The sequence below is a fragment of the Anoplophora glabripennis genome, unplaced genomic scaffold (assembly GCF_000390285.2).
Source record: "Anoplophora glabripennis isolate ALB-LARVAE unplaced genomic scaffold, Agla_2.0 scaffold991, whole genome shotgun sequence".
Classification (NCBI taxonomy): Eukaryota; Metazoa; Arthropoda; class Insecta; order Coleoptera; family Cerambycidae; genus Anoplophora; species Anoplophora glabripennis.
In genome coordinates, this window is record NW_019417070.1 from 32960 (window position 1) to 52072 (window position 19113).

At 30.1% G+C, this 19113-nt stretch overlaps 1 protein-coding gene across 1 annotated transcript; it reads right to left on the bottom strand.

Annotated features, from left to right (window-relative positions):
- Positions 1 to 4224: 4224 nt before the first annotated feature.
- Positions 4225 to 14431, bottom strand: LOC108915362 (ras-related protein Rab-1A). The gene is made up of 7 exons (XM_018721384.1): positions 14251 to 14431; positions 11849 to 11921; positions 10126 to 10173; positions 10008 to 10055; positions 9401 to 9628; positions 8907 to 9119; positions 4225 to 5210 (listed from the first exon to the last, which is right to left on the bottom strand). The coding sequence occupies exons 1-6, from the start codon at positions 14262 to 14264 to the stop codon at positions 8922 to 8924; spliced, it is 609 nt and encodes a 202-aa protein (XP_018576900.1). The 5' UTR covers positions 14265 to 14431; the 3' UTR covers positions 4225 to 5210; positions 8907 to 8921.
- Positions 14432 to 19113: the final 4682 nt, after the last annotated feature.

The following is a 19113-nucleotide window of genomic DNA, read 5'->3' on the forward strand; positions in this document are numbered from 1 at the left end:
TTATTATTGGTGTGATTAATATTCTCTGTTGAACCTTCTGTGAAACAAGATAGTTATAACATAATTAAAGTATCATTCAATGTAAAAGATAAGCACAATGTCGGAGTGTGTGCAGATTTATACATATGATAGGTAATAATATCCTATGCAGTTATGATACAACTCTAGCCGTTGTTCTTGAGTAATATAGTATTTAATATATTTTTTATGAAGTGCATATATGAAAATTTAATTTTTTATTATATAATAAATATTCAGATATACCTAGAAAATTATGAAAAATAATTCATATGTAATTGAAAATTTCAAAAGTACGTATTTGTTAGTTCATATTTCATTTCAAAATTTAATGTAAAGTTATGTGCGTTTCTAATTTGAAATTTTAGAACTGACCTGGTAATGTAATATAGTACCCCCTCGTATCTAAGACTTCAAAATGGCGACCTCCTTTATTAACAAGTTTGCGCATCTTGACGCTCATTCTCCCTACTCCATATCTCTGGTATATACCAGAGACAATAGATAACTAGTATATACCAAGCTCTGCATATATTTTACATTGAATGACCTTGTTCCCAAAAAGAGGGGATAAATAGTGTACATGTTACACTTTGTCAATTTTGCGCAAGCCCGAAAATTTAGCGGATTATTTCAAATGAAATTTAATAACTGATGTACTATTAACAGAGCAAAATTACCAATTATTATTTTGTATATCTAATTATACAACTTGTTAATTGTAATTTATGAGAACGTTATAGATAGTGAATGTAAAATAAAATGGGTACAATAAAACAGAATCCAAAAGGGAGTACAAGTGTGTTATTTAGGTATATAAAATAGTAAACATTTTTTGAAATTTAAAATCGATACATCTTCAAAAAAATTCATATAAAAATACACATTATGTACAAATATACATAAAAATAATAACGAGTTATCTACCTTAACTAACACATATAAATAATAATAAAAATAAATCATATAAATCATATTAACCTGTGTTTCGTGATTCACTGTACCAGATTCAATTTGATTTTCTAATATATGCTAAATATCATGTCTTATTTTATTAAATATACAATGCAAACCTAGTCAAGATCTTAGAACACATTGAAGCAGTGCCGGTTTTAGATATAAATTGTCCGCCTAGGTATTATTTTTCAAATAAAATAGCTGATCCAGTTTGTGATCCAAACACAAGTAGGTACATACATTAAGTGTCGTTTCTTTATTTGAACATGATCACATAAAAACCATGTTTGACCTTTCGCCGTATGTAGACGATGTGGTATCATATATAGTGGGCTTTGTAACTTCACAGGTTATAAAAATAATTTCTTGTGACATTTACAAAAAATATATAAAGGGAAACTACTCGTCTCCTTTTAATATATAACAGTAAGAGTTCACCATGAAACACGAAGTCTCATGCATTAGCAAAATGTGGAATTTCTAGCTACTGATTGGACACGTAAAAATTTGCTTTAGCCAATTTCATCAATACATTACCCTTAATTAATAAAAATCCTCAATCAATAAAACCTTAAGTATCCATAGGGTGTAAAGATATACATTTTTACTTATAAACAAATTTTGTCTTCTTTTTTATTTTTTGCTAGATTCATCGCTTCATGCCAGTTTGTTCCTCTTTTCTTTAAGTCTTCTGCCACTACTTGGTCCTTGGTCCCATGTTTTTTATGGGTCTGCCTCGTTTCCTTTCCTTTTTTTTTGTTTGCCAAATCATTTTTAGCTGTCTCTATTCAAATTCATAACCTATCTTCGGAAATGATAATGACGTTAACCGACAAACCTACCAATGGGAAAATGAATTATAGCGCGTGCATATAATACACAAAGTGCAACACCCCCACTTTTTGGCTTCAATTCCCTTTCAAAATGCTTTGTATACAGGGTAGGAAAGTCCCCATGGTTCATCGGCTGTTATGTGAGAGCGATAAAGTAAGTCATAGAAATCCGTGCGATAGAGAAATATGGCTATAATGAAGGCGTCTAATAGTCACCGCCCATTTTGCCCTTCCACAAATAAGAAGTGGATCTTATTTCATTATATTATATTTTTCATTATAGCCATCTTTCTCTATCGCACGGATTTCTATGACTTTCTTTATCGCTCTCACGTAACGGCCGATGAACCATGAGGACTTTCCGACCCTGTACATATGTATAGAAGTATGTGTACTGACGTCACATACGCCAAATAAATAGGCAACAGGCAACCCCATAGTGCACTAGTGCAGACTTTTTGATACAAAACTTTCCGTTTATACTGATTTAAGGAGGATTTATTAAAATTTAACAGAAATATTTATTATGAATCCAAAAATAAAAAGAATATTGGTGGCTCGAATTTTAAACTTTTAAGCACGAAGCTTTGATACTTCACAGACAGTAGAAAAATAAATGTAGGGCACTCGTTTCTTTCTGCGGAAAAACTGTATTGAAGGTTGAAGACCATCTTTAATGTTCATACCCAAAACACATTTTTATATATATCTTGTCCTCTATTGGCCCTATCAAACTTTTTTTGATTAAGCAAAATGAAAACGGCCTCTACTCAATATGACGAGTCACAGTCGACTGAATATTAGATTGCATCCCCCGGTTAAAATTGTTAAAATTATACTTTATTTATTTTCGTAAATTTTCACTAAAATTACAGACTACAGACAAGATTGCTCATGAATCATTCGTTCTGCTCAATAGAAATAATTTCCATTTTTTTTTCGTTCCAAAATATTGATTAGAACCCGAAATACTGTTTTTGAGGGATGAACATCAGGGGTAGTTTGCCTGTTTAAATTCGTTTTAGACCAATATAAAAAATTATTTGTTAAATATCTGTTTTTTTTATAAGAAGTAATTTCCATTTCGTTTCATTCCAAAATATTGATTAGAATCCGAGATGTCACAGAAATACTTTTTTTGAGGGTGAACATGAGGGGTAGTTTGCATCCGTTTGAGGCTAATAGAACAAATTATTCGTATGATTAGAGAAAAAGTAAAAACTTTTTATTTTGTAATGTTAATACTAATCGTATAGACATTTTTCGCTCACTAAAAAGAGAACTTAATTTTGTCAATTTGTTTACATGTTATATTTTTAATTTTTTTTTACAAATATGAATTTTTTATATATAAAAAATGTGAAAAATGTTTTTTTTTAAATAAAAAATAAGGTTAGCAACCCCCCCAAACACGAAACATCTGTTTTTTTACAAGAAGTAATTTTGCATGTTATTTTATTCCAAAATATTGATAAGAACCCCAGATGTTTAGAAAAAACTGTTTTTAGGGGCGAACTTTGAGAATGTATTTCACCAACATATTTAATAATAATAATGCAGAATTATTATAAATACCCGATTCAATAGACAAAAACACACAACTAAAACAGTTCTTTTAGGTTATGAAAAATGAAACAAATACAACGTAGAGCACAAACCTGTAAATAACAGGTACCTACGTAGGAACAATGCCTGACAATGTGGTATTCGGATTAAAGAGGTTGCACTGTATTTGATTACAGAAATTTGCTACAACACACTCAATACTTACTTCCCATTTGGCTCCTGATAATGAGAAAGTAAGCAAAAACCATTTCAGCGCTCCTTTTTACTGATATGAAATGTTACCAAGACGTTCGCGGTGTCCATTTTGAACATCTACATCGACATTAATATTTTTTTTTTGCTTTTTTACATTATCAATAAATAAATTACTTACTAATTTGTTAATGTGTTGTAGCGAATTTCAGTAATCAAATAATTTTTTTTTAATGTTAATTTTTGCAATAAATCTAAGAACAATTAATATTTCCAAAACAGTTGAAGATAGGTATAGGACATTGTATATGAAATGTCTAGAATTTTCTGAATCCAAAAAATTAAATATACAGGGTGTTGCATTTAAAATATGAAAGTTGATATTGACCACTGTTACATGACACCTTCTATAAGAGAGTCCGAGAGTTTTTCGAACACTCCCCCACTTATTTATTATTGAATTTATTCCATTTGGCTGATACACACTGTGTAGTAATTTTTATTTCCCCAATTAAAAATGTTTTTTAGAAATTTTTTTACAAACTTGCGCACAATAAATGAGTTTTTAAGAAAACAATAATTATTTTTCATTCCAGTTTTGTCTTATTTTAGCGATAACAATAATGGAAATACAAATAGGTGCAAATAGAAAAACACATTATTGTATTTAATTTTAATCATACTTGTTTACAATAATTCTCATACAAATACGACCTACAAAAATGAACTCTATTACAATCAATATAATTGTATCATAGAAAAGTTAATTAACTATAGTTATCAGATTGTTTTAACTACTAATGTAAATGTACTTTTCCAAAAACTGAAATAAATAGAAACAAAAATGAAAAGTGCGTAACTAGCCATAGTGCAGTTTTCCTACAATTAACAATTCAATAATAATTAGAAATAACAGAAAAACTCAGTCGAAAGTATTTTGATTTACATAGTAGGTAATCAACCGAAAATAACCATTTTTTTAATGAATACATCACAAATGTACTACAGCTTTGTTCAGGCAAGTAATTAAAATGTAAAACTGCCTGAACACCCGGTCAATTTTAAGATTAATTGTCAAATATAAAGTTCAGCATATATTTTAGCGACAACATAAATTTAAGCCTGCCAGAACAAACCTATTACTTCATTAACTAATATATATATATCTCTTACTAAAGTAGAGTTAATAGATAAATTAAATTTTCTCAAGAAAACCTGGAAGTTTCGAAAAATAATACTTGAAAAGGTTTAAAAAAACAAATTCATACTAAAATGGAAATAGATATATTTAAACAGATATCAACAAAAAAAAAGTGCTTTCAAAAACACAGAAACCCACCGAGGCAAGCAATGCCTAAAAATATAAATGTATTATTTATAATTGGTTTCTCCGTTTCTAAAAACTTGAGACGAATCGTAAGCAGTTTATAAATAATCAAAATTTTGCTAAGGGAAGTTAAAATTAGGCTAGTGGGTATTGGTGTTTTATTACATTATTTTTTTTTAACAAATCTATTAGAAAATAAATGAATACAAAACAAATTAAAATAACTATACATACAGACGGATATTACTATAATATAAATTGTAGCAATGGGCGCCACTGTACAAAATAAAAGATGATGTGAGAAATGACCATATTACCTGAAACAAGAGATTATATGCCGACTATATTTTAACTTAAGGTATTAAGCCAATTCAAATAAATTCAAAATGATCTCTAATAGTATACTTAGTCTTTCCGATATCAATTAAAGAACCAAGAGGATGACAGTATGTACCCTCTCTCCCCCCTGGAGGTCTATTCTTGAATTTCAGGGAGTAGAACTTGTGAGGGAAGTGGGCGAGGTTCTCTTAAAAATACACAACAGAGTATTCTTGAAAAAATATTTAGGGAGGGAGCTACTCCCAAGAGAACTTAAAGTTCTTCTACTAGAGACTGAGGGAAATAGCAAATCTAACCTAAAATTGTCTGTTTATGTTTATTTTTGAAGAACCTAAAATGTCAAGTGAGTTGAACATTTTAATTACATAAATCTAAAATAAACATGGAAAACTTAAATTTAATGCTGTGGAATGACATTATTAACGAGGATGTTGAGGAAGCAGTGGCAGAATTGGCTATTAGAAGAGATGTTTTGCCCCAGACAAATGCATTTCAAGTATATGATAGAAAATTTTTGCAGTTATTCAGAGTGGATAAGGACCTCTGTCATGACATAATTAATATGGTCAACCCTTTCTTAGCCCAACCAACAAGAATGTAATAAGGTTGCCTCAAAATATTCTTTTCGATTTCGATCTCCACAAATTTAAATTAAATTGTCAAAATAAAAGTGAAGTTTATCTGCGTTCTGTGTTCTGTCAGTTTTCTGCAATTTCATTAGTCGAACAAACCGGCAACGCTGTTCCCCGATTTTGCTCCCTCTCTGATACACCTCGGTGCGTTCAAGGTTTCAAGAATTCGGTGTTTTTCTGTCGGGGATCTCAAATGAGGGGACGCTCCTCGGGAGCTTCCAGGGACAGCTCCCTTCTCTTGCTTTCAAGAATAGACGTCCTGGTGATACGTGGTGAGGTCACGTGTATTTTTTTTGTTAAAAAATTCAATATATTCAGAATATTTTTTTATAAAAATCAATAAAAAAAACAGCAAAATAACAGCGGCGGCTGTCAGCCAGCGCGGGCGGGGCGACGGACGATTTTAAGCCGAATCCACATTAAGGTGATTTTCCACTAAACGGACAAAACAAAAACAAAACACAAACTTGTGTCGAATAAAACAAAACTATATCTTTTCTCAAACTTTTTGAAGACTGGCGTGTTTTGCGACAGTTGGAGTTTTGTTTTTCAGGTCCCACTCGAAAGCGGTCACATCAAAAGGTTTGGACGTGTTTTGCAAACTCGTCTGTTTAGTGGAAACGGTCGTATTGTGTTTTCTATTTAAGTGATCCAACCCAATATCTATGTAGCATTTTCTTCTTCCCAAAAACAATATTTTAATCATTAATGAATTATAGCTATTAAAAAATATATTTGTGTACAGTAGTTAAGGTGTTTACTTGGCCAGTATACAAACTAACTAACTAACCAAGTAAACACTTTAATCATACTTTACCGTATTTTTTTCCAAGGACTTCAGTATAAACCAGCCATAACTAAGAATAAAAAAATCTTCTCTAAACATGTTGGTTGGTTATTGGAAAAATGTGTTCTAACTTACTCGCGACAACCAGTGGAAAAGGAACGAAAACAAAAACAAAACTCGAACAAAATGTAGCCCGCTTGATGGAAACAACAGTTTTGGGTTTTTCAGTTTTGTTTTTGTTTTTCAGGTTCTAGAAAACACAAACAGGACATAAACTCAACTGTCCGTTTAGTGGAAAACCGCCATTAAACCGACAAAACAAAAACAGAAAACAAAACAACTTTTTAAAAACTTTTAGGCAACAAAACAGTTTCGAAACAAAGTCTACACCGCAGACCATTTATTCAAACAGTAACAAACATTTTATGTTTCAGTTTGGACATTGCAGTCCTTACTAGAAGCATGTTTCGTTACCGTTTTCGTAATGCTGAAGAAGACAAAGATTTCATTCTAATGGCTGGTTATTATTATATTTTGTTAAATTTGAAGCGGAAAAGAAGACGTTTTTGGGTGAGACCCACTTTGTGAAGACTAACGAGTCACAGAATCGAAAATTTATTTACAGATATCCGTGAAGACGACATTGGTTTATCAGGCGAGATATGTTCTAGATTTACCAATTTTTTTCTTTTTTTTCCCATAACAATGGGGTTTCTCGATACATCTCTATTAATTTACAAGTGTTATCCACTGTCCACTTCGTTTTTTCTTACATCCTTTCACAGTAATTACATTCAACAAATGAGCACACGTGAATGATATTTTAAGTAAAATAATATTATTACAACATGGCATTTTGGAAACTTTTTGAAACAGAACAAAACGAAATTTACCATCAGTATAATAAAATTGTTTGAGGACATAAATTATTAAAATATGTTGAACATATAATAGAGATTTTCTGCACATTATATACAAATTATTATAATTTTTTACCTTCATCAGAAAACTTTTTTTAGGGACCCCTATGAAACTCTTAAATTTTATTGCCAGGCATTTTTTACATGTTCAACTGACTTCGGAAAGACTATAATCATAATTCAATAAAAAAAATTGAATTATGGTAGTTATGATTGAATACATTTAATTCAGTGATCCTCAAATAAAAATAATCAGATTCTTTCAAATTTGATCAAGTTGCAAGTCACAGAATGCAAGAAATCGGTGATATATATTTTTTTCAAACTGAAGTTGTAAGGAGATACTTTTCCTGAATATGACTTCGAATACTATGTCCATACACAAGTACTATTTTATTGAAACTGGATAAAGCATTTTAGAGTTATGTATTTGTAAAGAATTAAAATTGATTTAACGTTCTCTAGAGTATAAATGAGGCAACTCTGGAGAAGAGATAAGTTTAATTAAATCAACTTATTTTGACTTTGAGCACCTGTAGTGTACCAGGTGTACAAGAAATATTAGGACTCCCTGTATAAGAATACCATTCATTAATGTTAAAAAAAAATTTCAGAAATGTTTGCAGGTATAGTCATTCCGAAGTCAGTTGAATATGCAAAAAAAAACGTCTGGTAATAAAATTTAATGAGTTTCATAGGCATCCCTAAAAAATTTTCTGCTAAAGGTAAAAATTTATAATTTGTATATAATGTGTAAAAAATTTCTATTGTATGTTCATTTGGCCAACAACATATTTTAATTATTTATGTCCTCAAACAATTTTATTATATTGGTGGTAAATTTTGTTTTGTTCAATTTCAAAAGGTTTCCAAAATGCCATGTGATAATATTAGTAAACAAAATATCCCTCTTATTTCTCCCTTTCGCAATTGTAATATGAATGATTGATAGAAGGGTGCCTATAATAAATTAAAATTGCCTGATTCACACCAGATTCCGTACTGCAGCACTGCACTGCTGGGCAATTTATGAACCACTTGTCGCCTGCTGTGATTTATTGCCAGAAGCCCAATACAGTTGTGCTACATTTCGTTTGCCCACGCTCGCATTCTTCAACTGGTCGTATACATTTCTACCACCTGCACGTTTAGTTCGACCAGACCTATATATGGATATGGCTAAATAAATATGGGAACAAGTTTTTCAAATATTTCAATGCCGAGTTGCTGCTTAGCGACCGAGCCTGGTACATACTTTGAAATTATAGGTTCTTCAACTGACTTCGGAAAAACTATATCTGGTTAAGCATAAAATAAAAGTTGTTCATTACATACCAACAGATGCAGTTTTCAGCAACATCCTGATCTGGTAGTTTCCACTGGGCGACTTGCATCAAATTTGACTTTTCCACCCTGATCAGCAGCCGAAGATGGCGGCCCCACTCTATTTTTGATTTCAGCCGCCATTGTCATAAATGCCTGCTCTACATTTGTAGCATTTTTAGCCGATGTTTCAAGGAAAGGAATACCCAACTGATCCGCATATTCCTGAAAAACAATTCAATCATTCCCTGCTCACTACTCACTATTTATAAAAATTCAAAGATTTTACAAGAAATATGCACATAAAACTCCACATTTACAATTAGTTATTTATTTTTTTTACAATTTTTTGTAAAAATATTTATAAAAATTTATCTTCCAAAAGCTGTTATCAGTCATTTTGAATTTATATTTAAGGCTTTTAATTTCATAAACATATTTTTATTCGAAATTAATGAAAATGTAGAACTAATAATGAAATCGAAAACTGTTCTTTAATTACATACCTTGGCAGTGGTAAAATCAACAACTTTCTTTGTTGTTAGATCACTTTTATTTCCTACAAGTAGTTTGTTGACGTTATCACATGCGTAGCGATCGATTTCTTCTAGCCATTGTTTAACATTATTAAAGGACTCTTGGTCTGTGCAATCATAAACCACAATTATCCCATGTGCCCCCCTGTAATAACTAGATGTAATAGTCCTGAACCTTTCCTGTCCTGCAGTATCCCACTAAAATAAATAGTAAAATAGCTTCATCGACCAATTATAACAAAACAAACATTAAGAAAAAGCTTGAAACATTTTTATTTTCTGGTTCTGCTAGAAGTGTTTTTCTTTTTGCCGATTCTTACTTAAAGAATTAAATTTTGATCTATCTCGTGCATCACATGCCAAAATAGATACAAAAGCAAGCAATTAGGGTGGTAATATAAGTCAATATGTTTGTTATAAAAATTGCTACAAATTTATTTTAGTCTGTAAGTCATTCACAGTAATTCATTAAAAATATTCTTTTATACATTTATTTTAAAATTTATGTTTATGTAGAAAAATATTTATTTTCCATAGGTTATGATCTTAATTCTAATTTTTATTATAAAGTACTCACAATTTGCAATTTAATAGTTTTTCCATCTAGATCAATTGTCCGGATTTTCTGCAACGATAAAGACAATTAATAATATGTTATGAAATAGATATAGAATAGAAATGTATGTAATACTCACAAAATCTACACCAATAGTACTGATGTAGCTCTCTGTATAAGTATCATCCTATAAAAAAATAATAATAATAAAGATACATTAACTGCCATGCCGTGGAAGAAAACTATATAGGGTACAATATTCCAAAATTGAAATGAATAAATGAAACTTTATATTCACAAATGCTTCGTTTGTCAGCTAAAAGGTGATAAAGATTCATTATCTTAAATGTCTCCGAGTAAACAGATTATTTAGTACCAATGGTCTTATTCGCTGAATTACATTTGATAGCAACAGATCACAAAAACATTAAGACCATTGCTACACTTTAATAATCACTTCCAGGTATACAATCAGTGGTGACTGATATTTTGATAATAAAATGATCATATTTCGATAATAAAATGTAACCTATTTTTGAGATAATTTCTAAGCCTACAAAGAAAACTTTCATAGTCAAAAAATTTCGAATAACTAACTGTATAATTTAATTACATCGACATACGCAAAAAAAGCTCTAGTACGAAGATGTAGACTCCGGTAGTGCTACACATTTTGATGCCAATAATCCATACAATGCACTTTTAGCCAAAGTTTGGCTCCTAAAATTTCGGATTCGCCATTTTAATTAATAGAATACAGGCACACAAAAAAGTCCAAACCCAAAGATATTTTAGAAACAAAGATTAACCATAATCTCGTTAGTCTGAGCAAAGTGAAGACTGCCCTAAATATAGATTTTACACGATATTGTCCTGCTGTGCATAAATTCTGACTGGTATCGTTTTCGCCTCATCAAAATACATCGGAAATGATATGTCAGATCTTTGGATTTAGACCTTTTTGTGTGCATGATATTCTATTATTTAAAACGGCCAACCCCAAATATTAGAAGCAAACTTTGATAAAAATTATTGGCATCAGAATGAGTAGACTATGGGAGACTACATCATTGCTCTCGAGTTTTTTTTGTGTGCCAGTGTTATCAATTTTACAATATTAAAAAAAATAATGATAGTAATATAATAATTTGATAGAAAAATAATAAAAGGAGTCCGTCTCTTTTGGTTTTTCACAAAAAAATAATTTTAAATATTTTTTAAAGTATAAATATAATAATAAATGATGAACAGTTAAATACAGAAAAAATTCACAAAATCATAAAGTACATGGATAAAACAGAATTTTGTCTTTCTGAAAAAAAAGTGATGTCGCTATAGTATATAAAAAAATATAATAAATATCTATAAATGGAGGGGATAGAAACTTATCATCCCATAAATAATTTCAAACAGTGATTTGTACATTGCCCCCTCTGTCCTTAAAAATATGTTGAATGTGCCAAATTTGAGTGAAATATCTAAAAAAACGTAAAACACCTAACAGAACAAAAAAAATCTTCATCAACCTGTGCCTCAAAAACAATGTTTTGCGAACTTAGGTTCATTTTTACTTACTCTTCATTAGATGCAAAATTTTGTTGCTGGAATATTGCAACACTCTATATTTGGCTATTTATATCTTAAAGAAACTGGCCAGAATATTCTTACTTATGCGGATAATTTGACTATTGACTATAAATGATTATGTATATGATTAAAACTAAATACTGCTATACTTAATCTTTGTCTAATTGTTTAATTTTTCACAGTACTCTTCGCTGTTTTATTACATTTATTTATGTCATAACTTTCATAGATATTTAATAGTAAAAATATTCAAGCTTTCAAATAACATCACTTACTGCAAATCTTAGTAATAAACATGATTTTCCTACTCCTGAGTCGCCAATAAGTAGTAGTTTAAATAAGTAATCACTAGAAAACACAATATAATTTTATTAGAATTAAATACAGTGTTAAACAGAAATGTATTAGAATACAAAAGATAAATAATTAAATATCACTGTTATTAAAGTGTGAAAATATCATTTCATTATGAGAAATCAAAAGATTTACAAAGACCTTTTCTGATAGAAAATCACATTGTATTTTATGCATGTTCTCATTGAATTTGATACACAAATGAGGAATCTTAATAATAATTAGTAAGGGGGGGTTTTCTGAAACAATCTAGAAGATCAGTTGAATCACAAAAAAGTGTTTTTGTATTTTAAGGAAATGAAGATTCTGATTTCTGACAATTATTAAATGGATAACTGAAGCACTTGAGGTCTAGGAATAAAATTTAAAATTTGACACGTTGAAATCATATTAACAATGTTCTTCAAACTTTTTTAAAACAAATTAGTTCACTTTACTTCCTCCGATTGGACTAACACAATCACAGTTTCTGAAAAGTCCTGTATATAATAATACTATTAATTTGAAGTCAGTTTTTTTATCTCTGTTAAATCAAAAGTAAATATAAAAATAATTGGACGTTTTTGTTTCTTCGGCAGTTTATATTAAAGTAATAATGGATAAAAACTTACAAACTTACAAAACTTACAAAACAATTTAATAATAATTTTTTTGAATAAGGTTTTACCAATAAAACCAAATTCTCTAAATTATATGTATAGTAAATGCCCCTAGTAGCACAAGTAAACATACAATATTTTCATCTGTTACTAAAAATAAGGTAGATGTTTACGAGACATACTTTCAATCATAACATTAGTAAAAGAAAAAATTTATAGGTAAACATCCCCAACCAACTTCACATCAATTTTGCATTGTGCAATAATAAAAGAATAGATACATTCCGAGTTTCATATTTTGCTAAAATTTTCATCTGCAGCTTATTTTCTCTATTTTTTGTATATGTTCCCTTTCAAAATCTATAAATAAATATAGTTTATAACCTACAGAGATTGTAGAATAGTACATTGTGTAACGAGTAACATTTTCCGAACGAGTTGCACATACTATTTTCTATCACAAGTGCGAGTCGTTATGGGACCTATAGCATAGGGGGTTACGTGCACGGAAAGTGCTAGATAGTACAACAGCGTGATGTTATTTTCATAGCGCAATGCTGGAGTGTTGCGCTATGAAAATAACATCACGCTGTTGTGCTATCTAGCACTTTCCGTGCATCTAACCCCCTAGACTATAAGTCCCATAGCGAGCGCCCGTGATAGAAATAATTTAATCCTGATGAATACTGATTTCTTTACACACGTTCTGAATAAGACAAGATTTATTAACTGCTTATTTTTCCAAATTACGTGAAGATGGAAATGCTCTGTATCATAATTTTAATGAAACCATTTATTTGTATTGTTTAACCTGACATTATGAAAACTGCAATTTTATAAACAAAACATATTGGTGCAGTAACTTGATAAGCAAGACAAGCAAATTTGAATAAATTCATTAACCTTGATAGTACACAACTAAATATTTAAACAATTTTTTGTATAAATTATGATTAATAATTATGTATTACCAACTTTTTAATGTTCCATCTTGCTATTTGCTTCTATTTCTTTTGTTCTAAAAATACCTGTGCCATCCTCACAAGACAAATTTTATAAAACAACTACATGCCTAAATTAATGATCTGTAAGTTTGTTTATACACTTTAACAATAGTGATACTTTCACATTATAAGGAAATAAATTCATAGCATGAAAAAACTGTAAATGTAAGCAAAAGTAGGTATTCAAATAAAGGAAAGCTTGTGATTTGAGTAATAATTTGGTTTAATAAAGCACAATTATAAATTTTATACATTATATTGTCTTTTTACATATAAATATCGATTAATTTAGAATATTTGAGGGAGGTACATGATTAGTAGTATTTTTCCATATTTCTGACCGTTTCCTAGAAACAGCAGATATAACTTATTTGCATGTCTGGAATGGTCTTTGCCCATCAAGTGACAATTAAAAACTTAACTACTCCGTAAAACTGATTATTGAAGGTTGAAATCGTAATGATTATAAAAATTTACTCTAAAAAAAGTTGACTCATGTTAATGTGACGTGCCACTTGCACTTGCAATCTCGTAGTAAATAGTGGGTGGAAACTTTATGCCTTCACACATTATTTTACCTCTGAAATTGTTTTCAGATCTCCAAAAAGAAATAAAATTATAAAATATATTTTATTCCCAAGAACTGCGCAATTTACGTCAAAAATCTGACCATTATTGTCAAAATGGTTTAATGAAAAAGATAAATAAATCGATACTTACTATTCAGGATTCATTTTCTAGATATATATCTTGTGTTTGAAATTTTCAAATGAATTTACTTGTCTGTTTTTCACTTTTAGTACACTACACTAGTAGTTTAATTTGAGAATTATTGTATACAAATACGCAAATTTGGGACAACGTCTACTTCAACTGCTACAACTTTGTTCATTGACGTAATGGCATGCCAAAGTGGCAGCGCAATCGTCGTTGTTGATGTCACTTCATAAAGCGGGAAATTTCAAATTTACCTAAGATTTTATTTTCTAATTCACTTGTTTTCTTTTTTGAAATTAATATTGAAAACAACACTGTTTACCGGTTATTGTCTTACGGTTTCAAAATTTAAATAAAATGTGTACCTGATTACACAACAATCTTCGTAAGTGAGGTAAAATTAGAGTAAAAATAAAAATTCGATTCTATTTATTAAGTCCAGAATATGGAATATTTTGTCATTACCAGTGGCAGAACCTCTAGACAGCAAAAGGGGGCAGTAAAGGATTAAGGATTACTAGGTGGCCTGAAACCTCTTTCAAACTACATTCGACATAAGAGAGATAATTTAACATTTGATAAGTGTATTATGTAAAAATAAACTAATTATTTTTCAGGGACAACAAGTGCAGATGTTATGAATTGGAACATGAAAAATTTTTTCGCTGGCGCCAACTAAACGCAAAAGTGCTTTATGGTTTTCGAAATTTGTATTTTTTATGTATTTTATATTAAGAATGGCAAATCATAGACCTGAAAATACTAGATACTAAAAATGGTAATTGGACCAAACAAATATATTGACGATTTATTAAGATATGTAGAAAACATGAATTTTATTTTCCCGAAGATTTAAGTTTTTGTAGTAGAGGTATCAACGAAATAGCTTTTTTCCCTATATAATTATAAAAACCAGTGGTAATTTCAAAAGATAATTTTCTATATAAATAAATAGGGACTCTTGTTTAATTTGGAAACTTGTCTGTTTTCCAGATATTTATTGTTCTTAAATGTTTCAAGGTTTTCTATTAGAACCAGGTTTTCCAGCTGCCATTTAACTAAATTTGCCAATTGACAAATTTATCAACAGGTGGAAAAATCGGCCTTATCTATTATTTTCTAATTCTTAAAATAGAACGCGTACGCGTAGAACACGTAGAGTGATGATCGAGATGAAACTTGAGCTGATAAAGGTAACAACGTTATAACTCATGATACAACCCATGGAGACTATGATACAACCATATAAGTTTATTGTATCATGGTTATAACTGTTGAATTCGTATTATGCATAGATTTAGATATACGTCAACGTCATCCACTGCCGCGGATATTGAGTCACTATCTGTCAGATCGCGTCCTCTCCCCATAAATTTGATGCCGCTCGATATTTGAGGGTGTTTTGTTTGATCATGTTTTAGTCAAAGAGAATAAACAAATTTCTCTTTGGTTTTAGTATTTGATCCATAGTGATTTGATCACTAGTAGTGTTTCTGAGAAAAAATAACTTTTATGTAATTTATTCAAGAAACAGATTTTTCTCGGGTTATTTTTTTTAAATTACCGTTATCAAACACTTCCATTGAATTTAAAATAAAAATAACACGAAGTTTTATAAAAGAAATTTTTTTAGAAATATGATTTGGAATAAAATGTATTAATGCAAATATCAAAATAATCATTAAATGAGTGTTCAATTTTTCCAATAATTCAACAAAACGTTCATTATGAAAATGTTGTGTTAGTGTTATTACTATTACTCATTTTTTCAGGAATATCAGTTTATCTATATCTTCAAGTTCTTGTATTGATTATTATAATCATTCATTGTAACTTTATATTTATACCTATATTTAGGCACTTAAAAACCATTGGAGATAAGACTTCAAATTTACAATTTAAATTTTTGTTACCTTTGTGATTTGTACAATGTTAAGAGCTCGTCAGTAGTGGATTGTAGGTGAAAATCAGAATAATTAAAATTTTGCACAAATTCTCATGTACTTGAATGGAAGGAGATCAGGCAAATGGATTCAGTACTTATAATTTTTAAGAAATTAGAGCACTTTCAACAATCCCCATGGGTAAGCGGACTGGGGGGAAGCAAACTTTTCCGGGACACATACGGTACAACTGCTGACAAGTGGCTAATATTGACCTGATTTTTTGATTTTTACATGTAAACTGTGCATTCTATGACAAAACAACTTGTGAAGCATATAAGCCCACATCAGTAAGAGAAAACTGTCTAACATTAAATAACTATCTTTTCTGGCAGTGGAAACCAGTCTGATCCTACCTAAATTGAAAACCGCTGATTAGTTTTCTTACAAATTTTACACTGAGTTACCTTTTATAAGACTTGTTTATGTTAATAGCTCAGTAGCAGAGCAGATCGAGGTGTCAATACTTAAATCGATGAATGCTACTGTTATGGTTTGGGTCCCCATAAGACCGTAGATGAGCTATTTTCATATAGTTGAATTAGGTACTCTCTCTGCGGGTATGATAGGGTGGAAGAATATTGGCTTGGGTCAATATGAGAGATTGATACCGGATGGTATTTGACCACCCCCCTAATGAGGTTTTCCCTTCGAGTGTTTTTCAGGTTTTCCTCATTTCTGCACTGAATGGTGGTATAAGTTGTTCCTGGGTTAGGGTTACCAGATGAAAGCTTGGTCACCCAAGACAAGCCTTTAAGAAAATCCGGACAAAATCAGGCCGTCATAATTTTTTCTAGCTAAGTAACAATTTTCACATTATCTACTGATTGATGATGGTTACCATTATATCATTTCCAATTTACTAATAAAACAAGAGCAAAAAAATACATATTTTATTCAAACTTACAAAGTAAAACAAGTTACAACACACAAAAAGAACTGAATCACTTTACAGGTACTTTTTGCTGCTTTGTGTTTTATTTAAGACTTAAATTTGCTGGCAAAAGCACAAAATCGTAAAACTCTGAACAGCTCATATTTTTTAAATTATAAGTAGTCATAAGTATTCCTTTCACAGAAGATTTTGTATATAAATGCCATCGACTCGGTATTAGAAAACATCTGCTTTGCCCTATATGCTGATGATCTCTCGTTAATAATATCGCAAAAAAATGACAAAAGTCTAAATAATAAATGTACTGAAGTTTTGCAGTCACTCAACAATTGGTTCAACATGAATGACCTATATTTAATTAGTGAAAAAACTAGGAAAATTCGTTTCCATAATAGGCAAAAGATTTGTGAACCCTTATCTGTAAAGATTAATGATGTATACCTCAAATGTATCACGGAACCAGTAAAATTTCTACGTATTACACTCGACGAACATATGGATTGGAAGCCGCATTGTAAAAATTTAGTTAGTTTATTAAACTTCACAAATTTTCTTATTAAAAACATTAAAGACGTCCTAACTAAACATCAGTTAATGAACGTATATTATGCTCAAATAGAATCTCGAATACGATATGGAATTTGTTTATGGAGTGACTCCACCTTATCGCAGGCTGTTTTTGTTTCACAAAAATGTGTGATTAGAATAATTGCCGGTGTTCCAAGTACACGATCTTGCAGAACCCTTTTTGTTGATTTTGGTCTCATGACTGTTGCCTCATTATATATTTTAGAAATGTGTATTTATGTTTATAAAAATAAAACAAAGTTTAAAACAAATAGTGATATTCATCACTTAAATACGAGGCAAAAGGATTGATTCCATCTGCCCTACACAAAATATGCTGCTATATCGAAATCACCTGATCATATTGGCTTAAGGATTTTTAATAACTTGCCTGGTAACATTAAGCGTTGTAATAACTTGAATATCTTTAAATATACACTAAACAATTTTTTAATAAAGAAATGTTTTTATCCTCTCCGAATTTTATCAATTGTGCAATTTACTTTGTTATGTTAGCATTTTATATGTGTGTGTGTATATGAATATAAGTGTGTATATTGTATATTATATATTGTATACTGTGTGTGTATATCTATATTTATATTTTTGTGTGGGCCACTGTTGTCCATCACATTGACCATTGCGATACATTCATGTAATGTCATATAAGCAAAATAAACTAAATAAATAAATAAATAAAAATAAAAGCAGCCTTTTTCTTTCCCTGAAATCCCACTGTCTAGGCCTATCGCTGCCGTCCATGTCAGATTAAGCAAGCAATTGCAAGAAGTGCAAAATTGTTGCTTGGCACTCAAATGGTTAAAAAACTACATTTTTTGAAACTAGTATACTATTTTGTATTTTGCATTATTTGATGATTATAAAGAACTAAAAACCCGAACATGTCCGGCTTAATCCAGACATCTGGCAACCCTATCCTGGGTGCACATGTGCCTAATGAATAATAGTAGGTCACTCCCACTCCCGCATAAGTCCCCGACAACCAGGCTAATCCCTGGGATTAGAATGAGGGTTAGAGAGATTATTATTATTATATTTAAAACGGACTGTACCATGTTGAGTGTTAATATCTGAAATAGTTTTTTTTTTGAATAACTGATCAGAAACTATTTTTATGAATAACATGGAGCCCTTTTAGGGATCATTCTAGGAAAAATTGTAATAGGTTTTTTTTTTCTTTTTTCAGTCCGAAAAGTTGATTGCAATGTAACTCTCACAGCCTGTATTTAATTGATTGCAATTTTAATGGACATTAAAAGAATAAATAAAATACAGTATTTTTAACATTTACTGTTAATAATACAATATTAATAATTTATAAAATTCATATAAATACAACAATATAAAATATAGCATTATAGAAGGTATAAAATAAAAATATGTTTTGAGAAATTATATTTAAAATAAAAAAAAGAACTGAACCAAATTACTGAAAAATTA

Coding starts and splice junctions, on each gene's coding strand:
- LOC108915362 (XM_018721384.1), bottom strand. Junction 10,056..10,125: donor GTACTATTGGTGTAGATTTT/GTGAGTATTACA, acceptor TTATCGTTGCAG/AAAATCCGGACAATTGATCT. Junction 9,120..9,400: donor TTGATTTTACCACTGCCAAG/GTATGTAATTAA, acceptor ATTGTTTTTCAG/GAATATGCGGATCAGTTGGG.